Raw genomic sequence first — 25,916 nt, forward strand, 5'->3', positions numbered from 1 at the left:
ATTTTAACTATTTGTAATTATTTTAATTAACTGGAACGTGGCTATCTTGGACAAAGTGAAGTTTTGTGTGTTGGTGATTTCTTTTTCTACTATAAATGCCTCTGATGATGGCTCCGTGGTGAGCCGAAACATGTAAGGCAGGTGCTGACGAGGTGGAAAACTTAAAAAAGTGTCACATTTGACGGAAGGAACTTGATTGTTAATTGGTTAGTGTGACGGACCAGAATGAAAGACCTTAAACTTAACTATATATTTTGACTCTTTCAAGCTTCAGTGAGCTACAGTTCCTGTGTATGTAAGTGACATTTGTAGGAGTAAATTATATTTATGTACACTGTGGCAACAGCCCTACACTTGATGGAACCACACTGGCACTTGTTAAACTTCATCAGGTGACAGTGAATGTCATAAAGTCCGAGGATGTGATAATGTGTCTGCTGGTCTGGGCTATCACACTTCAGAGGATGCAGGTGGATGAGTAGGAGTAAACTGAAGAAGCTTGGAGATAATCCTGCTCCAGAGCCACCCTGTGCACCATGATTTTCATTAATAACCACTAAGTGGATTTTTATGAAATTTAATATTGGAGAGTTTTAGTAAAATGTGTCAATACATCTCAGCTTCCGTTAAGTTCTGACAATAGTAATGGACACTTTACATGAAGTCCTACATTTGTTTCTACACATCTAAAGTGTAAGTCAGTAGATAATTGTTAGAACAAAAGCTTGTTTCGAACAGATGTTGTTGAGAATATGAAACACACACTTTCCCCATTAAGTCTCACAGACTTCAGGTAAACAAACTGAAGAAAGTTCCAGAGTTGTTGTGCTGTGCATGCATCTCAGGTAACTTGTATTTTTAACAAGTTCCTTGTAGAAGGGTGTTTTTTCAGATTCTTTTCTTCGCAACATCGTTTTCTGACATGTATGTTTTTATTGTTTTTGGAGTTCAGCACATTGAACAGACAGTGTAATTGTAATAAATATGATCTTATAAAAATTATATTGGAATGTACACGTAATGTGACAAACTGCATTCCTTGCAGTCTTTTCAGGTTATTTTTTTACTTGTTTCAAAGACATTAACTGTATTTGTGTAACCTCTCTATGTATGTAAAAAGTTTTTATAACAGTGAGTGAAAAATCTGAAATACATAATTTTGAGTTACTATGGCAGTGAATTGTTGATTATTGCATGAAGGTAAGTTATGTCGAATGTCATAAAATGAGTGAACAGTCTTTTGTCTGTAAAAGGAATAGCTTTCTCTGGAATCAAACAACCTGTAACAAATATGGTTCCTATTTTCTGTCTCCCATATTTAAGTAAACTGTATTCATATATGCCCTCTGTTAATTTTGAGCATATCTGGCAACAAAATAATATGATTGTTTGAGGTGTACATTTATGCTTGTTGCCATTATTTATCTTGATAATGGATCCTACTAGGAACCACTGAAGAAATGTATCTTCACAGAAGGTTTGTCTATACACATTTTAATTTGTCTGTTAAGAACTATGTTTACTAAGACCATGTTGACCATATCAGTGAAGATTGATATGGCTGATGTCATTTTCTGAGCATAAAATTGTTTTATTAATGCAATGTTTAGAATCAAGTACAGATGTTCTCTTTCCTGACATTTCCTTAGTTAGTGGTACAGTGATGCCCATAAATTGTTTTTAATAGGAATGATGTAATAGCCTAAATATACCTGAATCATGTCATCCTTTATTTTAAGAAACCTCTCTTTTCTGAATAATTCCATTGTTAATTGTATATTTCTCCTAAAAAGAAATGGCTTTCTCTGAAATCAAACAGCCTATGGAAAATAGGATTCCTTTGTTCATATTTTCAGTTTGCTAATGATTTCAATGGGCCCTTCTCTGGTGTGTTTGAGAAGTTTTTAACTGCCTTCACACTTCTCCTCTTTTAGTTCTAAGAGTGACACTGCTTCATTCATAAATGTTTAGTATGGAAATTGCATTTGTTTGGCATAAATCATGTGTCCCTGCACATATGAGTGTCAGCATTGTCATCATCACAGACTGTGTTATGATCTGTTCCAGAATTAATACATTTCCTTACATTTTTATCTTAGATGTCTCTAGCACCTTCTATGCTTTAGTTTATGCTCATAGAATGCCTTCAGTTTGGGTCTAGAGGCTTCTTTCCCCCCCCCCAAATATTCTAGCCAATTCTTTTGATATTGTTTTGTGTATATTCAATTCATCTAAGAAGAAGGGGTTTCTACATTGTTTGTCATTGTGTCTTGTCATTTGCATTGAAATCAAGTGAGAAACTAATCTCAGTCGTTTATAACGAAACAGGAAATGACAGCAATAAATGGAAGTGTTTCAATTGGTATTGCAGTGTTGAGGTAGCTGTAGACCATTATGATTATAATGCTCATTCTCTCAACTTGTCTCTTCAGAATTCTTCAAGTTCATAGCTTGTATATTCAGTGAAGTCACGAGAGCATAGTGCTCCTGAAGGGCTGCAATGTATAAGCACAGATCTCTGGAAAGCTTAACTGTGGAATTTTCCTCTAGAATATTTTACTTGCATTTCTCTGGTTGTTATTTCCACTTCTTCTGTGATCTCTTCATTATGTTTCTGACCCATCATACTGTATCCTGCGACAGCTGCAAGGAAACATCCAGCATTTGGATCCATATAAATGCATAGGTATGGCTGTTAGTGTACTGAATTTAATAAGGTTTGGTTAAGATATGTCCTTATTAATGTGTGTTGTTTAGTTCCACAGACCTGTTGAAATGTTACTATGCAACTTTGATACACTAGTGTATAGGACGCTTTGTCGTGCGTCAGTTCACAATATATCAGTTCAAAAATATGAAACAGATGAAATTTTGTACAACTGAGCATTTAGAAGTAATTATTTGTATTGGATTACTTTTATATTTTAATTCTGTGCTAAGTGCCACATTAATAGTAAATAATATGACTTCTGTTTGGTTTAATGAGTTAAGCATCCATTTCTTTTATTTTATATAACACCATTTGCTTTATATACATAATTTCACACTGAGTTTCCCATATATTTAAATTTTCACAAGGAGATTTATGCCCCTGAATTTTTGACAGGTCTTTTTCACATTTTTACAGTTTATAATTTCAATATAACTGACTTGAAAAATTACATTACAGTTCAGGCTTGTTACACATATATGACTTGACTGATTTAAATTAGGCATATGCAGGAATATCTTTTTCAGTTCAAGGTGAGACTGAGACAAGAAATTTTAACAATTTCGAGAACTGAAAAGAGAACTATAATTTTCTCTTATATACCAATTTTTCCAATGTAATCATAATTTATAACACCAGCCGCCTTTTAACCATGCTCAAGAGTGTAGTACTTATCAATTTGAGATTTGTATGTACCTAATTTAAATTACTGTATTTGGGTGGAATGTTATTAATTGTATAATGAAAATTAAGCATGGAAAATTCATTCCAGAATTATTCTGGAAATATAATTAATTGATGTTACATAGAGAGTCATTGACCCCAATACAGTAAATTAGGATGTGGTCTTCCTTTCTGATAATTCCAATTTTTGTTGATGTAACAACACATTCAAGACAGACTGATTGTTAGAATCAGCTTTCTTGAGTTCATGGATTTGATATAATGCATTAGGATTCTTAGTTCATCCTCATTTCATTTGCATTTCTTTCTATTGCCTTACTTTAAGATAAATCTGTATAGTGACTTCTAACACTGCCGTAATAGTAGGAAATACAGTACATGACGGATCTGAATATTTAGTGTTTTTAATGACTGAATTTGCATTTTCTTTGATACATTAATATTGTTCAGTGTCAATTTATGAAACAGTATCTACACAACAGTTATTGTTCAGTTGATGTGACTAATTTCTTTTATTTTATTTCTTTCTGTTTTTTCTCTCTCTCTGCAGATATTGAAATGAAATTTCACTGTATGTAACCTTAATATCTGTAATAGGGCCAGTCATTATGTAAGGTACCTACACTGTACACATCTGAGGTCAAAGTGAAAAGTACTACCTGCTAGAAGGTTGTGCTGTGCAGGACAGTAAGGGGATAGGTACTGAGGTTGTCACACCCTTGACTGTGAAGAGTACTATCGTCTGGGATATTATGCTGTCGAATTAGGTATAAGTTCATTGATGATTCAGGGAAACAGTGCCCTAATTAGTAGCTTCATGGTGGTTCCTTGCTTGGCTTATTCTTTGACCCTGAAGATAGAGGTGACATATTTCTCCGAAATGACCATTGACTTTCAGTGGACTACACACAGCATTGTGTCCCACCTTTTGAGGTTTTCATTACAGTGAAGATATAGATGAATCTATATATATTATATAGATGAAACTACACAGTCTGTAGGTGGTTATGTATCCTAATAATCCAATTTATGTGTTCATATTTCATCAGGATACTGCTGTCCTGTAAATAGATCCTATGATCTAGGCTCATGTTGTATCCTGCTACATCTAATTTATTTCAGTGATAAAGATGGATATCAGCCTCGTATCCAGTGGGTAATGGCAATTTTCCCGGGGGTAAAGCAGTCGGGATGTAAAGCTGACCACTCGCCTCCATGTAGTGCCAAGGTCAAAAATGGAGGAGCTATACCTCCATTCACCTACATGTCTTCGTGGTGTAGTGCTTAGTTAATTAAGCACAGGGACAACCCTTTAAAGACTGATATGCTGATGGTACCCTTTCACATGGTTTCAATAGAACGTTCGGCCGGTCCAGTTATCCTTCACTGGCCTGAAGAAACTGGATACATTTCTTGGCAGGAAATCCACTTTCCTACACTTGTGATAGGATATTACTCTTAATATTGTTTTAGGTGGTACTGACAAAGGATTAAAATGTTACTGAAGTTTTGCTCATCTCCCAATCCTTATGAATTGTCAGCCCAAATAGTGTTATTTACTTTAACAATTCTGTCTTCAGGCTCATTGCATAAATTCCAATTCTGATTGGAGACTGTCATAATCACAGTTAAGTTCGGCTCTGTGTGTCTTAACCCATTGTTCGCTACAAGCTGATTATTTTGACATGGCATAAGGTAAAGGGTAAAGTTGTCCCTGTTCTTAATTAAGCACTATTCAGGAAAGACATTTGGGGAAGTGGAGGTATAGCTCCACCATTCTTGACTTCAGCACTAGGTGGAGGTGAGTGGTCAGTTTCATGCCTGACAGCTTTACCCCCAGGACAAGAGATCCCAGTACCCTTTAGATAGGAGGCTTTGTGAACCTCTGAGCTGATCTGTACATTGTGAGGCAATAGGAAACTATTGCTTTTGCTAGAATTGAATCCTGCTCATCAAGCCTGTAGCCCTTCCCTACACTGACTGAGCTGTGGCTTGGCATACTTCCATTAAAACTGCCACAGCCAAAGAGAACAACCTCTTAGAGTCAGATGTAGGTCACCATGTAAGTATAACAAGATATACACTTAGTGTGTGTTTACATCTGACTAATATATTGTTAGTATGTTGGAGAAATTAACTCCATCAAAAGATCAGCTTTTTCTTAATCACTACAGACTTTCATATCACCTGTACCTGTGGTTATTTGAAGGCCATTTTAGGAAGTATTCTGGGTTTATATATGCAGCTGCATTTGTGCCCAAGCAGTCTTGTCATTTCTAGCAGGTAGTATGGTGAAGGTTGGGAGTCAGAGGGTTAAGGTCGAAAGCACAGCCCACTAGTACTCTGTGACACAAGGAACCATGTCATGCCTACTATATACTATGTATATCAGTATCCAGGAAGGACAGGTTTCCATCTCTTATGGTAAATTCATAACCACATACCAAAATACAGTGTTATAACATGGAAGACCACCACAGCCATACCCGTTTACACATTGACTCTGCAGTCCTCTAAGAACCTTGGCATCCTTTGCAACGCATGTCAATTCTTCATTTAGTTACTTAATGTCAGTATTGTTTTATGAATTCAGGATGTTAGCCTCACACCCAAACCCCAACTTAAAGGACTGCAGGTTATCTTCTGCTTTGCTCCTATCCCTTTGACCTACCTACCATGGGTGACTCTCCCTACTAGGAGCATATTTTACTGCACTCCACTTTTGTAGATCCCTTCTGCTGGGTGTGGTTTTAATCAACACATGATGGCCAGATTCCAAAATAATGGATTTAAGCAAAGTAATGCATTGAAGGTCTCAGTTGTAAACATCCTGTAGTTTCAAAGAAGTCCACTGACATGTTGGAAGATCATATCACTTCCATCTTCACTGTAGAGAAGGACAAGCAAGAAACTGCCTATTGCTAGTTGCTTGGCTTACGCTTCAAACTTGAAGGTGGAGGCAGTATGTTCCTCTGAAACAGTGGTGGACTTAAACCAAAGTAGATGGTGTTATGACCCTGATGATAGTACCCTTCAGTGTCACCACTGCAAGAACCTCACATCCAGCAATGTAAGACAGGATTCACTGGCTGCTGGAAAAATTCAAAATACTTTTTGACTGTACCATAAACTTCAGTGCATTATGTCTTAGAGGCCTTTTAATATTTTTTTTTTTAATTTTTTAAAAATGTTTTTAGAAAAATGTGTAAATGTGTAACACCATTACAAAATTAGATATTAATATATACAGAGTATTACATTGTACTGTAAATGTGTATAATGTGTATTAACATTATCAATCAATCAGATCATCCTGTTAATTTAACTGTATTTATTTCTGCCATTTAATGGACAGAAGCATGGATGTTATTGATTGCATTTTATTAAATACTATTCACATACTAAAAAAATCTTTACATAATTTGTTACTGTTTGTAAATAATGAATGGTGTAATAAATCAAGTGACTGTCCTTCATAAGTAGCAACTTGTCAGTAACTCGAATCATTTTTCAATCACACATGTTGTCAGTTCCCATTGTAAGTATTAATTTCATTGTCATTCTGTAAAATTCTGAGCAGCATCCTCAACATTTAATATTGGCATCAGACAAACAGTGGTGCATAAAAACAGTGCACTGAATGAGAAGAACTGAGTTCCATCTTCAGTCAGACTCTTTTAGATCTTCACCTCTGTGGAAGGTAACTTTGGGAAGTCATATTTAAGATAAACATATTACAATAATATTATTTCTGAGAAAATTAAGAGTAAGGATTTTCCCAATGAAAGTAATGGAGCATGTGTATAATATAACTGTACTGTACACACGTGGTGCATTTACATGAGGTACACATACCCACTGTCATGTATTAACCCTCTATGTTTGAGTTTCCCACAAGTGTATGATGGGGGAGGGGGGGGGAGAATGTTGAAGATAATAATCAGTAACTTTTCAATGATGATGTAATGCTATGCGTCACCTACTTGCCATGATGTACTGTGGTTGCTGTTTTGGCACAATCTTATAATTAGATGTGTTTCATAGTGACCAGATCTGAACAGTTGGAATGGAACAACAATAGATGAGACATAGATGAGCAAATGAAGTTGAATGATGTGACAGAATTGCAGTGACTCCTAGCTAGCAAAGTGCTAGTGATGTGGGTTGAATCCTTGTTATGAGAATGCAAAATTTGTTGAAGGCTTCATAATTCTGGAATTTTTGTATAAGCAGAAGTATTTCATACAAAACAAAGTATTTTAAGGTGCGAAATATTTAAGTTCTTGGCATAATTTACAACTTCGATAACTTAAAAATTATTAATCAATTATTAGATATGTTTGGACAATTCTGAGTATATGAAACGGTTTTGAAGTATGGAGTTTCCAAAGTCACAGAAGTCTTGAAATCTCGGAAAATGGAAAGCGCGTGAAATTAAAAATATCTTGTTTCAGAAGTTCGGAAACAAATATGGGAGGAAAAATTTCCAAAATATCAGCGACTTGAACATTTGAAAATGAGGCCTAATTTCATGCTGCGATAGAAAAGTTATTAGTAGATCCATAAAGTCCTCGACCGTCATCCGAACATCAGTCAGCCCAACAATAAACCAGACTCAGCCGCCTTCCTGCCCTATGTTGGGACTATATTCAATCGAATCAGCAGAGTGCTGTCCTGGCACAACATCAAATCAGCGGACCTGCATCCCAGGAAAGTATCTAGTTTCCTCTGGCCGGTCAAAAATAAACTGGGACTAAGGGCACCGGGTGTATACAGAATCCCCTGTGAGTGCGGCAAGGTCTACATTAGGCAGACCGTTCCATGGACACAGGGTTGAAGGAGCATCAGCGGCACATCTGTCATGAACATCCAGACAAGTCAGCTGTGAATGAACACAGCATCAACTTGGGACACTGCATTCAATTTCACAGTACCTTCATCCTCGCCACTAACATTTTTCTTTGTGTTGTAAGAATGAAACTATTCCGAGGCTAACGAGCATTTCTCTTCTGACTTAAAACTACTACTTGAAGTCGCCCAATTTAAGCTAGTGATTAAATTGGAATATTAAGAGCAAGACTTGGTGTAAGCGGCGTATAAACAACTGACACTTATATCCCTGCGGCACGGAATAGTGGTGCCATAGTGTCAGTTGTTACATGAAACCAATATAAATATATATATTATGAGCAAAGGATGCCGCTTATCGTTTGAAATATTACACTTCGCAGCTGCAGTCCAGCGAGGTCTCAGGAATCGTTGGGAATATCGCTGGACCAGCGGCTTCGAAGATATAATTGTGAGAGGGTATTGGAGGATTCAAAGTTGTAACACCCGCCTTCCGTTTGAATGATCGAATCAGAAGCGATGATGGAATATATCTGAGAGGGTGGGAGAATAATTTCCCCAAACTCAAGGATATATTCCGGGCTTCAAGGGGGACTTCTAATTTGGTGATTCCGACGGATAGACATGTTCTGCAAATAATATATTAAACCAGTAAGCAATTGTAATGTGTGCAGTCATAATATCATTACCCTTTGTCTCATAATCCAAGACCCGTAAACGATCCTGAGGAAGACTTTCACTGCCACCGGAACCCAAACAACATCAGAAACTAAAGGGCATTAGAGCGGTTGCATACTGCTATAACTAACGTCTAAGATTACGCCCACCGGTGTGTCCCCGAATTTGTGTCTTGAGCACGTTGTTGCACTAGTTCAAGCGGCTTGAGTCTCTTGAGCCTTCTCACTGTCCTCTCCTTGTGAAGAAGCTGTATCGCTTCCATGTTGCTGTGGTCATGAAGGCAATCTTCGTGCTTCTTGGCTATCCTATTATTTTCGGCAGTTTCCATCCTAATGCCAAAATCCCTGTGGATGTTGTTATTGCAGGCGTACCAAGGGGCATTTACTATTCACCTCAGCACTTCGTTCTGAAATCTCTGTATTCTTTGGATCTTACTCTTACTGGCATAATCTCACAGCTGCATTCCATAAGTATAGACCGGTTTTATGACATAGTTTTATACAAGTATATTATTGTGTATTGATAGCTGGGACATCCTACCCATGAGCCACTTTGCTTTCCTGTATTTGATGTTAAGTTCTTCTATTTTCTTTTTCACAGGCACCTGGGCAGTAAGGCATATTGCCTTGTGTGGGGCACTATGTGTATATACAGGTTTACTGTAAGTACAATATTTAAACCGCCCGAATATGAATGTAGATCATTACCGCTACAAGTGATCATAACTACCGACTGTTGGGTTATCTACCGAAGCGTTTGTTACACCGTTGAATGGTAAGATGGTGGTGAGTGAGGGCTTGCAGTACAGAATAGGTAGTTGCCTAATTTAAGGTGCCATTCTATCTTTAAACTGGATATATTGAGGACAGCCGCGGTCCCCAGCCCGAGATGCGTACCCAAGACCTCCCTAACACAAAGCAGAAGTGAAAAACCATTCAACTGCAAAGTTCAACTTCACCCAAATAATGGGAATGGTGTTTCTTCCAAAAAGTAGGTACAGCGCCGATCTCAGAGGCTGAACGATCTACAACAGGAAATGTCTTCATCCGCTCAAAGAGTAGGATCGTGGGTTCGAATTCCACTCGAGGCATGGATGTCTGTCTGCGTTTCTTCTGTGTTTGAGTTGTCCTGCTTAGATAGCGACCTTTTAACAGGCCGATCACCCGTCCAAGGGGTCCTGCAAGTTGTCTATAAGATCCCATTTCCAAATTAATTCCTAAGGGAACAGGCCAGAGGATATCATTCATCAAGTTAGAAAAAGAAGAATAAAAAATATTTAATAGTTATGCCATCATGATTTGATCTCTAACGTCTTATTTGTGTAATTGAGCTCGAAAAATGAAGGCGAAATGATCCAGTCCCTTTCACGCTTCCAAATACTGGAGCACTCCATATTACACCATTTTTAAGTGTGAAATTTCAACCTGGAACAATATGACTTAAACAAAGCTAATATAATGTAAGGTAGCAAGCAATTTATTACTATGGAACGCAGGAATAATAAATCTAGTTTCATATCCGATCGATTTAATGAGATGTAGGTGTTAAATTAATCCGAAATTATGGGAACGTTATAGTATTTATAGTTCCAGAACGCTAAGCTAGAAATACCGTGTAAAATACACAAATAATTTTTGGTTTGAATTATAAGATTCATTATATTCAATCTTATTTCTAAATACTTTGAAGTTTCCATAACAATCCTGTCCAGCAATGCTCTGTTTTCTATCATTCATGAATAGCAAGGTGGGCCCATTTGTGGCCTTCGTAATGGGTTAAATCTCATTCCAAGCATAAAAATACGTAACATCCATATCACAAGTGGAATGATGGTAATATCCATGCCTACACTGTGTTCTTTTACTGTCTTTTCCAAAAATATCATTACAAGAAATCCAGTGGAATAATGGTTACATATTCTGGAAAAGCAAGCAGAGCATTTGCGACCTATTGCTCTAATGGACTATAAAACAAGAAGAATTTAAACGACAAACTGAAACAAACCATATTACCACGTGCTGGTACATGTCCCATTATTTCATAGAACACTGCTCATATGATGGAATAATTCATTATCCACATCACAGCAACATCAACATTCTCCACATTATACAATTCCTGACCTCTGATTGAATGCAGACCATACACATCCACTCCCTCATACGTCTTCATGGCGTAGTGCTAAATTAAGTACAGGGACAACTTTACCTCACCTTTTATCCAACATGTACCTGCTGGTGTACGCCCACAGTAACCTCATCACTAGGGACCGGATTTTAATGCAAATCCATATTTCTTTCTTGCAACCAGAAAGTATGCTCATTTGGATATATGTATGAATTACTTCATTTCTTAAATTTTGGACATGGTTTGATGGTGCATATAAATGCATATTTTGCCTGTTTTATGAATAAGCATCATATTTTCGAAGATCTCTATTTATAGTGCATATTTCCTTTTTAAAATGTTTATCATACATATTTTTTAATTTTATGTTCAAATTTTCAGTCATGGTCATTTGTATACAATTTTTCTTTTCCGTATTAGAATATGTTGCATATTTGACTCAATATTTTGTCATGATTCATGTTTCTGATGCAATACCCAGGCCGGGACTTCCTTGATCCCTCTACTTGTAACTTGGCTCATCCGCGAATTTTTTATCAATTCCACGAATTTACTATGGCCGAACGGCATTCAGTATGAGTGCGTATTGCTCTTTGTGACTGATGCTGCAAGTTATACTCATATGATGAAAGCCGGTACTGCTCTTAAAGTTATATTTCCAGATATGACACATTTGACTTGCCTTGCACATGGGTTGCACCGTGTTGCAGAAACAAATCATGCAAATTTTCTGCTTGTTGACAAGTTTGTGTCTTCTGTGAAGAAGGTATTTGTTAAAGTGCCATACAGAAAAGAAGCCTTTAAAGCAATAGCACCAAGCGTTCCACTTCCGCCAGAACCAATTTTAACTCGCTGGGGCACATGACTCTGTGCAGCGAGTTATTATACTGAACATTTAGAAACAGGAATGTCATGAATACATTTGATTTCAAAAGAGCAGCATCAATTCAAATTGCCCAAGATGTACTAAAAACGCAGAACTAGAAACTAATCTTTCCTATATATCTGCTCACTTCTCTCATCTTCCATCCGCCATTTCCTCACTGGAGGCAAGCAATAGCAACAACACTACAAGTGTCTTCAAAACCACTGTTTCCAAATTGAATTCGGTTCCTGGTAGAGTTGGTGAAGTAGTAAATGAAAAAGTACACAGCATTCTTTAAAAAAAATCCAGGATATGGACAAATTTGTGAAATTGCAGAAATTTTAGTTGGTAACTGTAATGAACTGCCAAGTAAAAAATCATGAACAGTGGGGCAAATAGCAGCTTTTGTACAAGCTCCCCTAAGTTCCTGTAAGGTGGAATGAAGGTTTTCCCGCTATAAGGACATCTTACGAGACAATAGGAGGCCAATAACTATGGAAAACCTAGAACATTTAGTAACTGTGAACTGCAACAGAAGAGAAGTTGAAAGTTCAGAGAGCTAAATGTGAGTGCCATTGGTTTTTTTTTTTAAATTTGTAATGATATATGTTGGCTTTGTTGCATGATTTGTATTTAAGTATAGCTTTTATTGCAAGTGAATCATTCAGTGATTACATAAAATGAACTTAAATATTGATTTGTTGGTCTTAAAATAATGTAAAATCAATTTAATATTTGGTATAAATTTTATGTTCATATTTTAGTGCATATTTTGGAAGGTTTTCATGCATAAATGCATACATATTTAAGGGATTATTAGGGCATAAAAATCCGGTCCCTACTCATCACTGAACGACTTTACGCACATTACAAGATTAAAGACACTCTCCAATTCATGTGCAGAGATGACTCCCGAGTTTCTTCTCAGATCACTAAATGATTTCTTACACATATCACAGGCATACTAACGCCCCCTTCTATGTATACCTTATTATTTCTTCTGAGTAGTCTGTGGACTAAATGATTTATTTATTACAGCTGAATATGGAACCTCTAAACTATGTATATGTTGATGTTTCTTAAAGCTGCTCTGATCACTGAACGATTTATTACACACGTCACAGGAATACGGACGTTCCCCACTGTGTATGCGCTGATGTCTCTTCAAATTACTCTGCTGACTGAATGATTTCTTACACATGTCACAAGAATATGGGCGATCGCCACTGTGTATGCGCTGATGTGCTTTCAAATTAATGTGCTGGCTGAATGATTTATGACACACATCACAAGAGTATGGACTGTCCCCACTATGTATGCGTTTGTGTGTCTTCAGATTACTCTGCTGGCTAAACGACTTACTGCACACATCACAAGAATATGGTCGGTCCCCTCTATGTGTGTGCTCATGTTTCTTTAGGTTGATTCGCTCACAAAATGATTTCTGACACATTTCACATGAATATGGACCCTTTGAAAGATGTCTCTTCAAATTACTCATATCACTGAATGATTTATTACATTTATCACACAAATATGGACGCTTTCCAACATGTATGCGCCTATGTTTTTTTAGGTTACTCTGATCACTGAATGATTTATTACACATATCACAAAAATATGGGCGCTCCCCACTATGTACTAACAGATGTCGCTTCAATATACTGGGATGACGAAATGATTTGTTACACACATCACAAAAATATGGGCGCTCTCGACTGTGTAAGCTCAGATGATTCTTCAGTGTACTTTGAAGGATAAATGATTCAAGGCACACTTCACAGGAGTATGGACGCTCCTCATTATATGTGGGTGTGTATCCTTTCACCATGGTCTGATAATAAAAGAGATATATTAGAATATATGGTAATAGAATGAGTTTATAAGCAACCCCTAAATGAGGTCAACAATTATTTCTATGCTTTACAAGATTCCATTACACAAGCAGAAACCAATACGGCTCAAGGGACTTGTATTCAGGAGACACCCAGTTTAAATCTCAGCTGAATACCAACTATCCTTCTGTGGTTTTCCTTGTTCTCATCAGTTCCTCCAGACAAGGGCTAAGATAATACCATGAAACAGACCACAGCTGTACCTCCCATAGCTCACAGATGTTTTGAAAATGTGGCACAGTTCAGATATTTGAGAATGACTATAACAAATCAAAACCTGATTCAGGAGGAAATTAAGAGGAGATTGAATTCAGGTAATGCTTCCTACCATTCAATCCAGAACTTTGTGTGTTCTCGTCTTTTCTAAAAATGTAAAAATTAGAATATACAAAAAAAAAAAAATTGCCCGTGGTTCTGTATGGGTGTGAAATTTGGTCTCTGGCATTAAGGGAGGAATATAGACTGAGGGTCTTTGAGAATAGGATGCTCAGGAGAATAACAGAAGAGAGATGAAGTGATGGGAGGTTGGAGAAAACAGCATACTGAGGAGCTTCATAACTTGTACCGTTCACTGAATATAATTAGAATGACAAAGTCAAGGAGGTTGAGATGGGCAGGGAAAGCAGCATGAATGGAGGATGAGGAATGTATATAAGATATTGGTGGGAAAGCCAGAAAGAAAGAGCCACTAGGAAGACCAAGACATAGATGAGTGGGCAATATTAAAATGGATCCCAGAGATAGGATGGGGTGGCATGGACAAGATTGATCTTGCTCAGGATTGAGATAAGTGGAGGGCTCTTGAGACCATGGTATTGAACCTTCAGGTTTTATAAAATGATGGGAACTTATTGAGCGCTGTACAATTGGTGGCTTCTCAAGAAGGGCTCCCTTCTTTGAGTGGTGGTGGTGGCGGCACCCGTAGTGGTGCTTCACAACCTGGTTACTTTGGAGTCAAGCCTTTTTGTCAGACCTGTTCCACCTCATTTCCAGTGGACCATAGCCCAATGCAACCACAGAAAAATTTATTTGATTTCTATAAATTGTACTTGACAAAAGAATACTCAGCAGGAGACTAAAGCTGTCACGAGAAGTTTCTGCGTTAATGATCCTTGCCTCAAGTGACAAAACAAGACTAAATACCGTTTGATAATATAATGTAAGATAAGCCTTTGTATAAAAGGTAAAATTTTCCCCGTGCTGAACTAATTAAGCACTACACCATTAAGTTATGTGGGTGAGTGCATGCTGGATCCACATTTTGACCTCTGCACTAGTTGGAGGTGTGCGGTCAGCTTCATGCCCCGGCTGCTTTACTGTCTGTGAAAGAGCCCCTAGTAACCATTGGATAGGCAGCTGGGTGGGCCCCAGAGACGGTCTGGATCACATGAAGAAAATGCTTGACCTCCGACCCCTTGGTCATCCATCCCGTAGTGAGTCGCTATACTGACTACACTGACTGATATGTTAATATCCCTTCTTGTTCCTCTGTTTTGACAAACTGGCTTCTGTAGTAAGATAATAAAAAAAGGTCATGGGCTGTTTTCAAAATGTCACTATGAATATAAAAAGTAACAAGAAAACTTTTAGTATAATGACATTGAAGCATCTAAACAAGAGAAAATAGACAACTTTCAAAATGTAGTGCATATCAAACACAATGCACACCATGGCAAGTGTCCAAAACATTTAAATCATCAGCCAACTATTGTCATATATCTTCACAGAAGCACCATTTATTATGTTGCAGACCAGTAATAGTAATGGCTACTTTGTTCTAGAATCCCTGTATTGTAGTACCAAAGTTACAATACCAATCACTGCACGGATTGGCATTGTGATATTACCCTCAGACTTGTATTTGTGTGGTGCTTGGTTTGAATCTCAGCTAGAACATGGGCTATCCTAACAGGTTTTTCATGGTTTCCCTCAGTCCCTCCAGGAAGCTGTCGGGTACGGACCATAATGTCCATCTACATCCTTTCCAATTTATCTGTTGTCCTACTGCTCACTGCTATATAGTCAAGCTACTGCAAGCAAGACAACATACCGGTGCCTTCTATGGCTATAACATTTGACATACATACCTTTAATATTTACACAGTATTTAATTTCATGGACCTTAAAACTTACATAAGATAAAAACCAATGCCACACAAGCAACATGAACCACCTAGTCTTTTGTAGAAGAATTCTTGAAATCCATTCATCAAAATAAAAATAATTTTATAGGGCAAACTGATGGAGGCGTAAGAGATAATATGAAATTCTCAATATGTATGAAAGTGCTCAAAGACATGTGACTTACCTCATGTTCCTCTTTAACTGCAGGAAATGTTATTAGCAAAGGATCCTCCTCATGTTGTATATCTGGGACGTCCTCAACTTTTATACTGATGATCTTGTTTCCATCATGAGAAGTATCATTTATCTCAGTACATGAACCAAGTGCAACTTCAAGTAACTCCATGCTGTCCTGTAATATCAGCACACCCATCACAATCAGGATAGCTCTCTCCCATTATATGATATAAAATACTCTTTCTTTTAGCCCCTTCTGCAGTGCACTAAACTGATAAGAGCTGTTGCACAAATTTTCTTTTCTAAAATTGTGGAAGTCTTTACTAAGAATAACACTGTGGAAATGTTCTGTCATGTGTAGGGGGTTTGTGCATAACAGATTTTGGATTTCACAATTGGATTTACTGATACCTTATTTACACAACTTGGGACTACAAGCAATCCATCACTATCACTGATCTACACACTTTACAGTTCACTGTTACGAGTACATACCACTAGGGTTCTCAGCCTTCACTGGTCATATCCTGGCAATGGATTTATAACAGTCTCACTGTCTTCAAATCACACATGAAGTCTTCTTTTTGCAGTATAATTCCTTTCTTGCCATTATTCTGCAACTTTCAACTCAATTCAATTCCTCTGCTTCCAAGCTCATATCCTGGCAGGCTGGTGTCTTGGCACTCAACTCAAACCAACTATGACTTCTCAAATGCACTCTTCTCTATAACCACTTTGCACAAACCACACAAAAACAGTCTCTCTATTGTTGGGAAGGTGCGTTTACAGTGCCGCTGCATAGCAACGGAAGTTACTCGATTGTTGCTTGCATATCCGTTGCCGCAGGAATGTGTTTACCAAGTTACTGCCTAGCAATGAACATCTATTTTGACTTTGTTATTCTGGCTTTTGGGCGTCATGTCACAGTACACTTTGATTTAAAATACACATTCCATGTAACAGTTAAAGATCACTGTGTACTGTGCAACTACCTAGCTAGAAGTAATCAGGTGGCTTCATGCATGATGACAGAACCCAAATTTGTAGGGCAAATCAGACAGCAAGAAATAATTTGTATTCCCCCCCCCAAATATTTTGTTTGCTTGTGGAGCATCATGAGGAAATAATCTTTGCCAACTTTGAGCCCATAAGCCTAATAATATTTATGATATTCAGTGCTAAATTCTTCATAATTCTGTCAAAATCATTCTTTTTGATAGCGATATTTCTAGAGCTCTTTCTGATAGACAGCTCAATAAAAGCTCATTTTAAAGCTGAGGCATATGGATTTTTCAGAATGTGACCACCACTGAGCAAAATTACTAAATTATGAGTATACTTTGTGTTTCCTTGGTAACAGAGCATAGTTTTTGGTTTAGTGGTTGCTAGATCAGAAAGTACGGAAACAATTAACTTCTGAAATCCTGATGAGTTGGCATGTTATGTAGCCAGCCTTCCAATCCAGTTTGCTTTTCATGTGCTGCACATGTCTTTGGCCTCTGTTGTATCCTGCTCAAAGTGAATATAGTCCTGCTTAGCCCTGCTGTGAGGACTATTCATCTTGTGGTTATAATAATAATAATAATAATAATAAATACATTTGTGTAATTTATAAGATGAGCACAATGCAGTTATAATATTTGTGAATGAAAGCAGAAGTATTAAATTTTCAATTGCAAATCATACTTGTATCATTGCAGCTTTATTTGTTGGTAACACTCCTGTAGGTTGCTGAAACAGGGGGGGGGGACAACATTTATAAACCTGATCACTGCTTCAATCCATTTAAACTACATCTTGATAAAAGGAAGGCAATCGTGGAACCCAGAGAAGTAACTCCGTGGAACTTGCAAAAACTTGGTATACTGTAAGATTTTAAGCTTTTCGGTGTACTGGATGGCTGTGACAAGAGCATTAGATTTGTAACATATGCGGAATGGAACTGCAGGAAATGGCAACATACAGTCCACTGCAAGTTATATTGCTATTGATTTTTGTGACAATTTGTAAACAAACCTCTGTTCATTACAATTGTTCTGCTGACAATGCATGTTCATATGAAATGGGATGGTGAACTTCCACAGTGCATACACCAGGATGGAGGATAACTCACACATTTTGAGTCACAAGGTGTCAGCATTATTTCTCAATGTGCTGAATGGCCTCATTCACCCATTCATCTTACAGCTGCTATCCATCTGCCATTCCTACACACGCATCTACCGCAACCCATGGATGGCACTCCATTAGAAACACGTGCCAGTGTATGGCTTATAATTGGCAGAGTGTCTGTGCACTTCAGTCAGCATGTATGTGAACGGAGGGACCATTAGTTTGCACACAGAGGATCTGTGCCATGGCTGGCACATTCATAAATTCAGTGCACTCCTTTATACAGGAACATGGCAAGGGTTTTTTTACAAGGGTTGGAACTTTAATAGTGGCAACACTGCTGTAGAGATGCCATGCAACAGAACCAAATAATGTCATATACCACACGTTAGTTACATACCTACCTTACCTCAGAGCAAATGGACTCTCCCTTCCCACATCACGCACATGCAAAGTGACAAGAAGAACAGAGCCTCGTGTTAGCTGGTGGTCTAATGTAGTGTTGTCACGATGTTTTGAAACAGGAACAATGGAGTTGGATAAAGATTGAATGTGCCAGAGGCCGTACAGCATGACAGTGTCATCAAGGTCTTCAAGAGGCTTGCGGGGAATCTGCATTGCCTTACAGAACAGTGGCAAGGTGGGTAAGAGTCTTCAATGAGGGACGCCAAAATGTGGCAAACATGCGTCGGCCAGGTCATCCTAGTGTCAGTGAAGAAGATGTGTATGCTCTTTCCACGTTACTGGAGAGTGATCGATGCCATACGATTCATGAGCTGGCCTGAGAGACAGGATTAGTGCATACGACTGTGCTTCACATTCTGAAGGAATGCCTGGGCATGAGAAAAATTGCATCATGATGGGTTCCGCATGATTTGATGGAAATGCAGAAATGGCTACAATATGACATTGCTCGTGACCACTTGGAGTGCTATGCGAAGGAGAGGCTTTCTTATCATTATGCTGGATGAGACGTGGACCAAATCGTCCTCGTACGAGCCACAAATGAAACGCCAATCGAACGAATGGCGTCATTACGGGTCACCACGAAAATCAGAAGTTCATCAGAACCAAAGCAATGTGAAAGTTATGGTGATTTTCATGTATGACTGTGATGGTGTTATCCTAATGCATACCGTTCCCCGACAGCAGACCGTCAATGCGCAGTATTACTATTCATTTTTGGAACACAACCTGTGACCAGCTCTGAGAAAGAAGTGGCGACACTTTCTGCAGAACCCACCCATTATTTTGCAGGACAATGCTTGGCCGCATGCAGTGCAAGCTGTGGCTGATTTGTTCGATCGATGGGGCGGGGAAGTGCTGTACCATCCACCATAGTCCCCAGACTTAAGCCCTTGTGACTTTGACTTGATTCCAAAGATGACGGAACCACTTCATGGCATTCACTTCAGAACTGTTCTAGAGATTCTTCAGGCAGTAGACCGCTCCATTTGAACTATCAACACAACAGGCGCTGCTAAAGGTATCCTACAACTTCCATATCACTGGCAACGGGTTGTACACAATGCTGGTGACAACAGTGAAGGAGAGTAAAACTTCGAAACATGCATCTATGTTGTATCAGTTGTAAATAAATAGTTGCCACTATTAAAGTTCCAACCCTTGTATATGCCACAGGCTTGGAGTCCCAGGATGCCCTCTGGCAACAAGTGCAAGATATGGTATGAGTCGTACATGGAACACCAGTAAGATTGCAGTACAGGTATCGGTGTGCATCATGCAGCTCAGTAATGGCTGTTGGACATTTCCAGTACATCCTCTGTCCAACAGGTACTAAAGTATTGTGCAAGACTCTACATTTACACTAGCGGGGCAAGGGGGAAAGAGGCAGAAACAGACCTATCTACTGTGTATAGCAATATAATGGCCACTAGCATACTTGTGTAGTGCTCAGATGAACTGAACTAAAGCAATTGTGTTTGTATCTCTGCTGTGCAAAGCAGTCTAAGCTACACAGTTCCAAGGGTAAAGACCATAGCCTAGTTAGGCTAGCAAGCATCCATCAGTCCATTCTTAAACATCACACATATGAACCCTAAGGAATCACACCCTTTGTAGATCCAGACTCGTTTACCCTAGTTCATTCCAGGGTTGTTCAATTTTACTTAATCCACATACCAACTTTTTACTTCTGCCAATACTATCAAGAAGAAATCATTGTAAATATGGGCCCATATGAGAGGTAAAGCGTTTTGCAATTCAACAGAGCACATGTTAACACATTGCAGACTGTTTGTTTAAATATTTAAATTGCCCTGGGGACCGGGGTTTTTAAGCCTAGCACCCTAACTTGTGCACTGTTCACTTTAAAAATTAATATAAAATCTCCTAATTAATTTTATGAACTAAAATTTTTGGAGAACACTTACCAGAGCTCCTAGAAGTGCTTGCACACATAATATCTCTGGAAACATTCCCCTTTGTGAAGAGGCATCACGCAGAAGTGACAGGAAATGAGCGTGATCATGTTACTGGCTAAGCTAGCAAACATTCCCGAGGTCAACTACGCAGTAGTTATGATGCAACATGGCCACACAGCGAGATATAGTCGGTTGCAACATAACGCGTCAGAAAAGGGTCAATTGGCCCGCCCGGTCCACAACGCTATAGAAACGTAGAGGGCCAATTGGCCCCTCCGGTCCTGAATGTGTTAAGCATTTGTATTCATCTGATGATAACCCGAAAAAATGGTCGAAACATATTGTGGTTTTAATAAAACAAACTGAATGTTATACATTGTCTGTGTTGCGTTAGACGGAACATGATAATTGATTTGTTTGATCACGCCACAGGATGCATTCCATAAACACATCATTTCAGCAGTGAAACTGATACTGAATACAGTAATGTTACACCTGATGAAGACAGTGGCATGGAGTTTGTACAGCCACTATAGAGTGTGTAGTGAATGTTTTGGCACAGACAGTGCTGCTGGTGTCATGCCTTTAATGGCTTGGACTTCTGCATTCCTCACACGTCTCACAGGTCTCAAACAATTCTATTTGTTTCACATCTTGAGTCCATCTAATAGGCCAAACTTTGAAATTGCAATCTTTGCAATGAATAACAATTTGGCATAACTGCAGAGAGCTTTCTGATTTCAAAATTTTCAGAGAGGAATATACCCATTTCTGGAACCCCTTGTAAAAAATATGACAAACTTTCAAATAATCTGTTCAGTGGTATTGCAAATATATAGTTAATTCTGAATCTGTGACCTTTAGTGGGGAGCTCCAATTCATTCACAAACCTGTAGGTGTATTTCTGTTCTTTGTCACAAATATGGTACCACATAGAACAAACCAACACACAATTTTAACCACTTCTACCAGGCCTGAATCACCGCAGGACCACAACAGAGCTAAAGTGTAAAGCTGGAGAAAATGTGCTTCTTTATAAAAACCTTCAGTTCAGACAAATTAAATTATTGTGACTATTCCCTAAATTTCATGTCAATTAAAGATGAGGACAATTACATAAACGATAATCAGAAAAATCATTGGAAAACAGCTCACCTCAGGTTCTGCCTTTGCTATGGAACAAGCAGATGGGATATAGATGTCACCACTGTTCATACAGGTGGAATCATCTTCATTTAGAATATCCACATTATGTTCTACTTTGACTGTGTCAGTGTTTTGCTGCAAAATCATAACAGTTATAATTCTGTTTGGCAAGTTACCTTGTTATGGAACCACTAAATACATACATTACAAATAGAAGAGAAAAACAAAGTTTGGTGTAAAATATGTGGCCCACTTAAAAGTAAATGTTGGATAAACTACATTAGTAGGAGCAGAGTTAAAACACTGTGCATGCACTGCAGAACCAAGAAGCAACCTGTTGTAAACTTCCAAGCAGAATTTAAAAGGACACACCTGTCAATCACAGTAGTTCAAACCTTTGACTGCAAAGCGCCAGCATAAAAATACCTACTAGAAATCCCAAGGCTGCTTGGGCATAAGCACAGTTACACAGAGAAACCCACAATACTTTCTCTTATCATGTTCAAATGGTCACGAGTATTGATAACTTGAAATTGTATTCCTTTGTCAACATATTTATTTTGAAAAAAAAAAAAAAATCAAATATATACAGGATGCATCAGAAAGGATGGTTGGATTTCAAACGACCGTTACGCCACTACGGGGGGAGGCGTAGAGTGTGGGGCCAACCGTTGGGTGGGAGAATACAGTTTCAGTTGGTAACATGCAGTGGTCGGGTGCACAGCGTGCATTTGTCGTAGAGACATTTTTGAAAAATAGAGTGTCTGTGATCGCCACTCAACGAGCCTTCCGCACTCATTTCAAGCTTGGATGTCATGATAGGATCCCTACTCGGAACACAGTTTTGCAGTGGGTGGTTTCATTTCATGCCACTGACTCAACCTAGGTTGAACCTAACATTATCTCGCATCGCGGTGACATTCCTTGACCCGCATGTTTGCCCAATCTTGCGCCCTGCGATTTCTTCCTTTGGGGCCATTTGAAGGCGGAAGTTTATAAACATTGACCACATACACTGGACGAGCTGAAGACAGCGATTAGAGAAGAAATCGTGGATTCCACCAGATATGACCGTGAGAGTGATGAATAATTATTCAGAAAACGCCTTGACATCTGTATCAGAAGCCAAGGACGTCATATGGATGATATCGTATTCCACAAATAAACAATATATATTAGTGAATCTGATGTTAACAATAAAATTTGGATTTGATGAAGCCTTACCAATTTTATTGCCCTGTGAAATCCAAGCATTCTTTCTGATGCACCTGTATAAAAATGGCCTAGGCAATGTACTTTCTTATAAACATCTTATTACATCATAGCAGTTACCCCGCAATATATGAACATCTCTCCTAACTCTGAGAATATACTATTACTATGTTCTACATATACTTCTTTTTTCATATAAATTTATGAATTTTGTTTATGAAGTAACAGACACCTTGCACAAATCTGTTTTCCTCTAGTAATGTAAAAGTAAAAAAAAAAAATCTATCCCCATACCATGCTGTGAAGGCCCATAGGGTTGTGAGACGTTGAGGGCCCCACATTATCTAGACAATCAGCTTAAAGATGGCAATAAGGTTGTCAGTCTTATGCGCCGGCCGTGCTTTACTCCCCAGGAAAATTATTTAATTAATTCCTTGTACTCATTTCTGTTAGATACTGAGTAAACCCCAGGGCCTAGTGTGGCTGGAAGTACTTCTTCTAAACATTGGTATAACATATATGGTGCCATCTATTGAAAGAAATGCTTTACTACGTGATTATCACTGAGTTGATCAAATTGGCCCTCCATTTGTGAAGGGTTAGAAATAAGTATTAAATTGCCACAGTTACTTCAATGTTATCCAGTGTACATACATCTCACCTCATGTTCAGTCTTCACAGTGGAATGTCTTGTTGCAAGCACCTCATCCTGTTTCACAACAATCAGCTCATTTTCACTGTGATAAGATGATTCTTCATCAGGTTCGGGTTTCATGGACTCCATGTTGTGCTGTTACACTGCAATATTAATATTAATTATCAGTACATTTTCATTTCATGTTCTGAACTCAGATATGCTCTGTCAGTATCTGTGGTGTACCTTTTCTGTTCCTCTAATTTAGACCTGAATGGAAAAAAAGTAGCAGTATATTACTGTTAAAGATACACATTCAGCACAAATAACTCTTGAAATTTATGAACTTTATATGATGTAAAATCCATGTACTGTGTCCAGAGAACATAAAACTTGTTAACAAATTTCAGAATTTGAAAATAAACCTCTGATCAAACAAATGAATAGTATTAAGTTATGTCACTAATTTATGAGTCTGACAAGTCAGCCTAACACACAAACCAAATGCAAAAATTATGCCTGACTTAGAGACTCAGTTCTGGGTGCAATATGCTTTCCTGGCAAATAACAATTATCCATCAAATGAGGATGTACATAGCCTAAATGCTCATGACCAAATACATCTTCAAGCCAAGAGTTTTTTAATGCACCTATACTCTTTCAGTCATAAATTTGCAGAGGATGGCATACAATATATGGAATGTATCACAGAACTGAAACATGCAAACAAAATTCTGTTTGGAAAATCTACATGGAAGTCACAAAGAGAAGAAAGCATTATAGACCAACCAAGATGATTTAGACATAACACTGCAGTCTTGTATTCAGGGGGTACTCAGTTTGAATACTGGCCACAACACCAGCTACCCTAACTCAGAATTTTCATAGGTTTCTTCATTCTCTCCATGCAAATACCTTAAATAAACCATGACTGTTTCCTTCCAAATCCTTTCCAATTCATCATTCACCAGTCATCCAAGCATAGCCTAGATAGTGTCAGCATTATTACATAAGCTACAGGACAAAAAAAAAAAGAATTATGCATACGTATGTAGATTGTGAAGTTCTTGAACTAGACTGAACTGGCCAGCAAAGAACCTCCAGATATGTTAAAGCAGGCAATTCATTTGGAACTAATATAATTGTAACATCATTATGAATTCCAGTGCATAAGAAAACTGTAAGGTTAACAGAATAAACTCACAGAGATAAATTTTTAACTGAAGTAAGGACTACCACTCTTATAGATAAGCATGTCTATCTACATCTGGATAACACGTGCCCTTCACATACAATACAGACTTGAAGTTAAGCACTTGTGCAATACACAAGTACATATTTAAACATACATTTCTACTTCTAGCTTCTAGCTCAGGTAACAGTTTCACCTTTGATGGTGAATAAATTGAACACTGTGTCTTCATGAACTATATCAAAAATCTGTTTTGGCTAAGATTCAACTGACTGTCTATAAAGTAGGATAAATGTTATAATTGTATTTGGCTAAATGGAGAAAAGCCACTCAGGCAAATAAACTCCCTCGCATTTGTAAATAAATGCAGAAATTCTGTAGTCAGCATATCCACAGAATGTGACAAATTCATGCCCTTTAATTCAACAGTATAATCTAGTGCTTCTCCTCAAGGACGAAATTGATGTATTATTTACTAACTGCAGAATTGTGCAATTCCTTCATTGCTGTCACAGGATATTACTACATACAAAAGTGACCAAAAAATACTTTTAATTATTCTTGGTATGACAGTTACCGGTACTTTTAGGTTGAATTTCGATGATAAAATTTAAATTTAAATTTAAATTCAAAACCTATGATTCCCTTCCCATTCACAATAATACGATTCGAGTCGCTGTGTAAGCTTTCGAAGTTCGAAGAGCTAACTTTTTAGAAAAAAATAGGGCATCACTGCACTTAAACCAGTTCCACTCTATACACAATCCACTATCATGCAACTGCATAGGAGTAAAAATTTATGCTTAAATTATAATACATTAGTGAAAATTTATACATCAACACATTTCTTATCGAAAAACATAACCTAAATTTCCGTATCCACAGTCTACTTGATACCATACCATGGATGCCGTGATACACAATCTTTCTCCCATCGTAGCATGGAATGTTGCTGCACATGCTGCCATATAGGTGTAAAATATTGAGATGTAATTTACTTTTGAGAAGTTGTCCTGGGATGTGACACCATATAGTCCGGTAATTCAACAGCGTTCCTTCCAAAAGCCGGTAAACGCCTACCAAAATATTGTTACTTCCCAGTACTCTCAATTGTCTGCACAGAGAGAA

The 25,916-nt window shown here is 37.9% G+C and overlaps 1 protein-coding gene across 15 annotated transcripts in view; it reads right to left on the bottom strand.

Moving 5' to 3' along the window:
* The window catches only part of LOC111862919 (zinc finger protein 271), a 33,729-nt gene extending 7,813 nt beyond the window's left edge, over window positions 1–25,916 (bottom strand). Inside the window, exons 1-6 of one of the 15 annotated variants that reach the window (XM_023848775.2) lie at window positions 24,801–25,660; window positions 24,512–24,610; window positions 23,624–23,760; window positions 21,760–21,885; window positions 16,116–16,283; window positions 172–2,643 (exon numbers count right to left, since the gene is read on the bottom strand). In XM_023848775.2, the coding sequence (XP_023704543.1) occupies window positions 2,623–2,643; window positions 16,116–16,283; window positions 21,760–21,885; window positions 23,624–23,746 (438 nt within the window). In that variant the 5' untranslated portion in view covers window positions 23,747–23,760; window positions 24,512–24,610; window positions 24,801–25,660 and the 3' untranslated portion in view covers window positions 172–2,622. The other 14 variants (XM_033750851.1, XM_023848772.2, XM_033750852.1 and 11 more) reach the window with 14 other exon arrangements.

This window comes from Cryptotermes secundus, unplaced genomic scaffold (assembly GCF_002891405.2).
Source record: "Cryptotermes secundus unplaced genomic scaffold, Csec_1.0 scaffold582, whole genome shotgun sequence".
In the NCBI taxonomy this organism is placed as follows: domain Eukaryota; kingdom Metazoa; phylum Arthropoda; class Insecta; order Blattodea; family Kalotermitidae; genus Cryptotermes; species Cryptotermes secundus.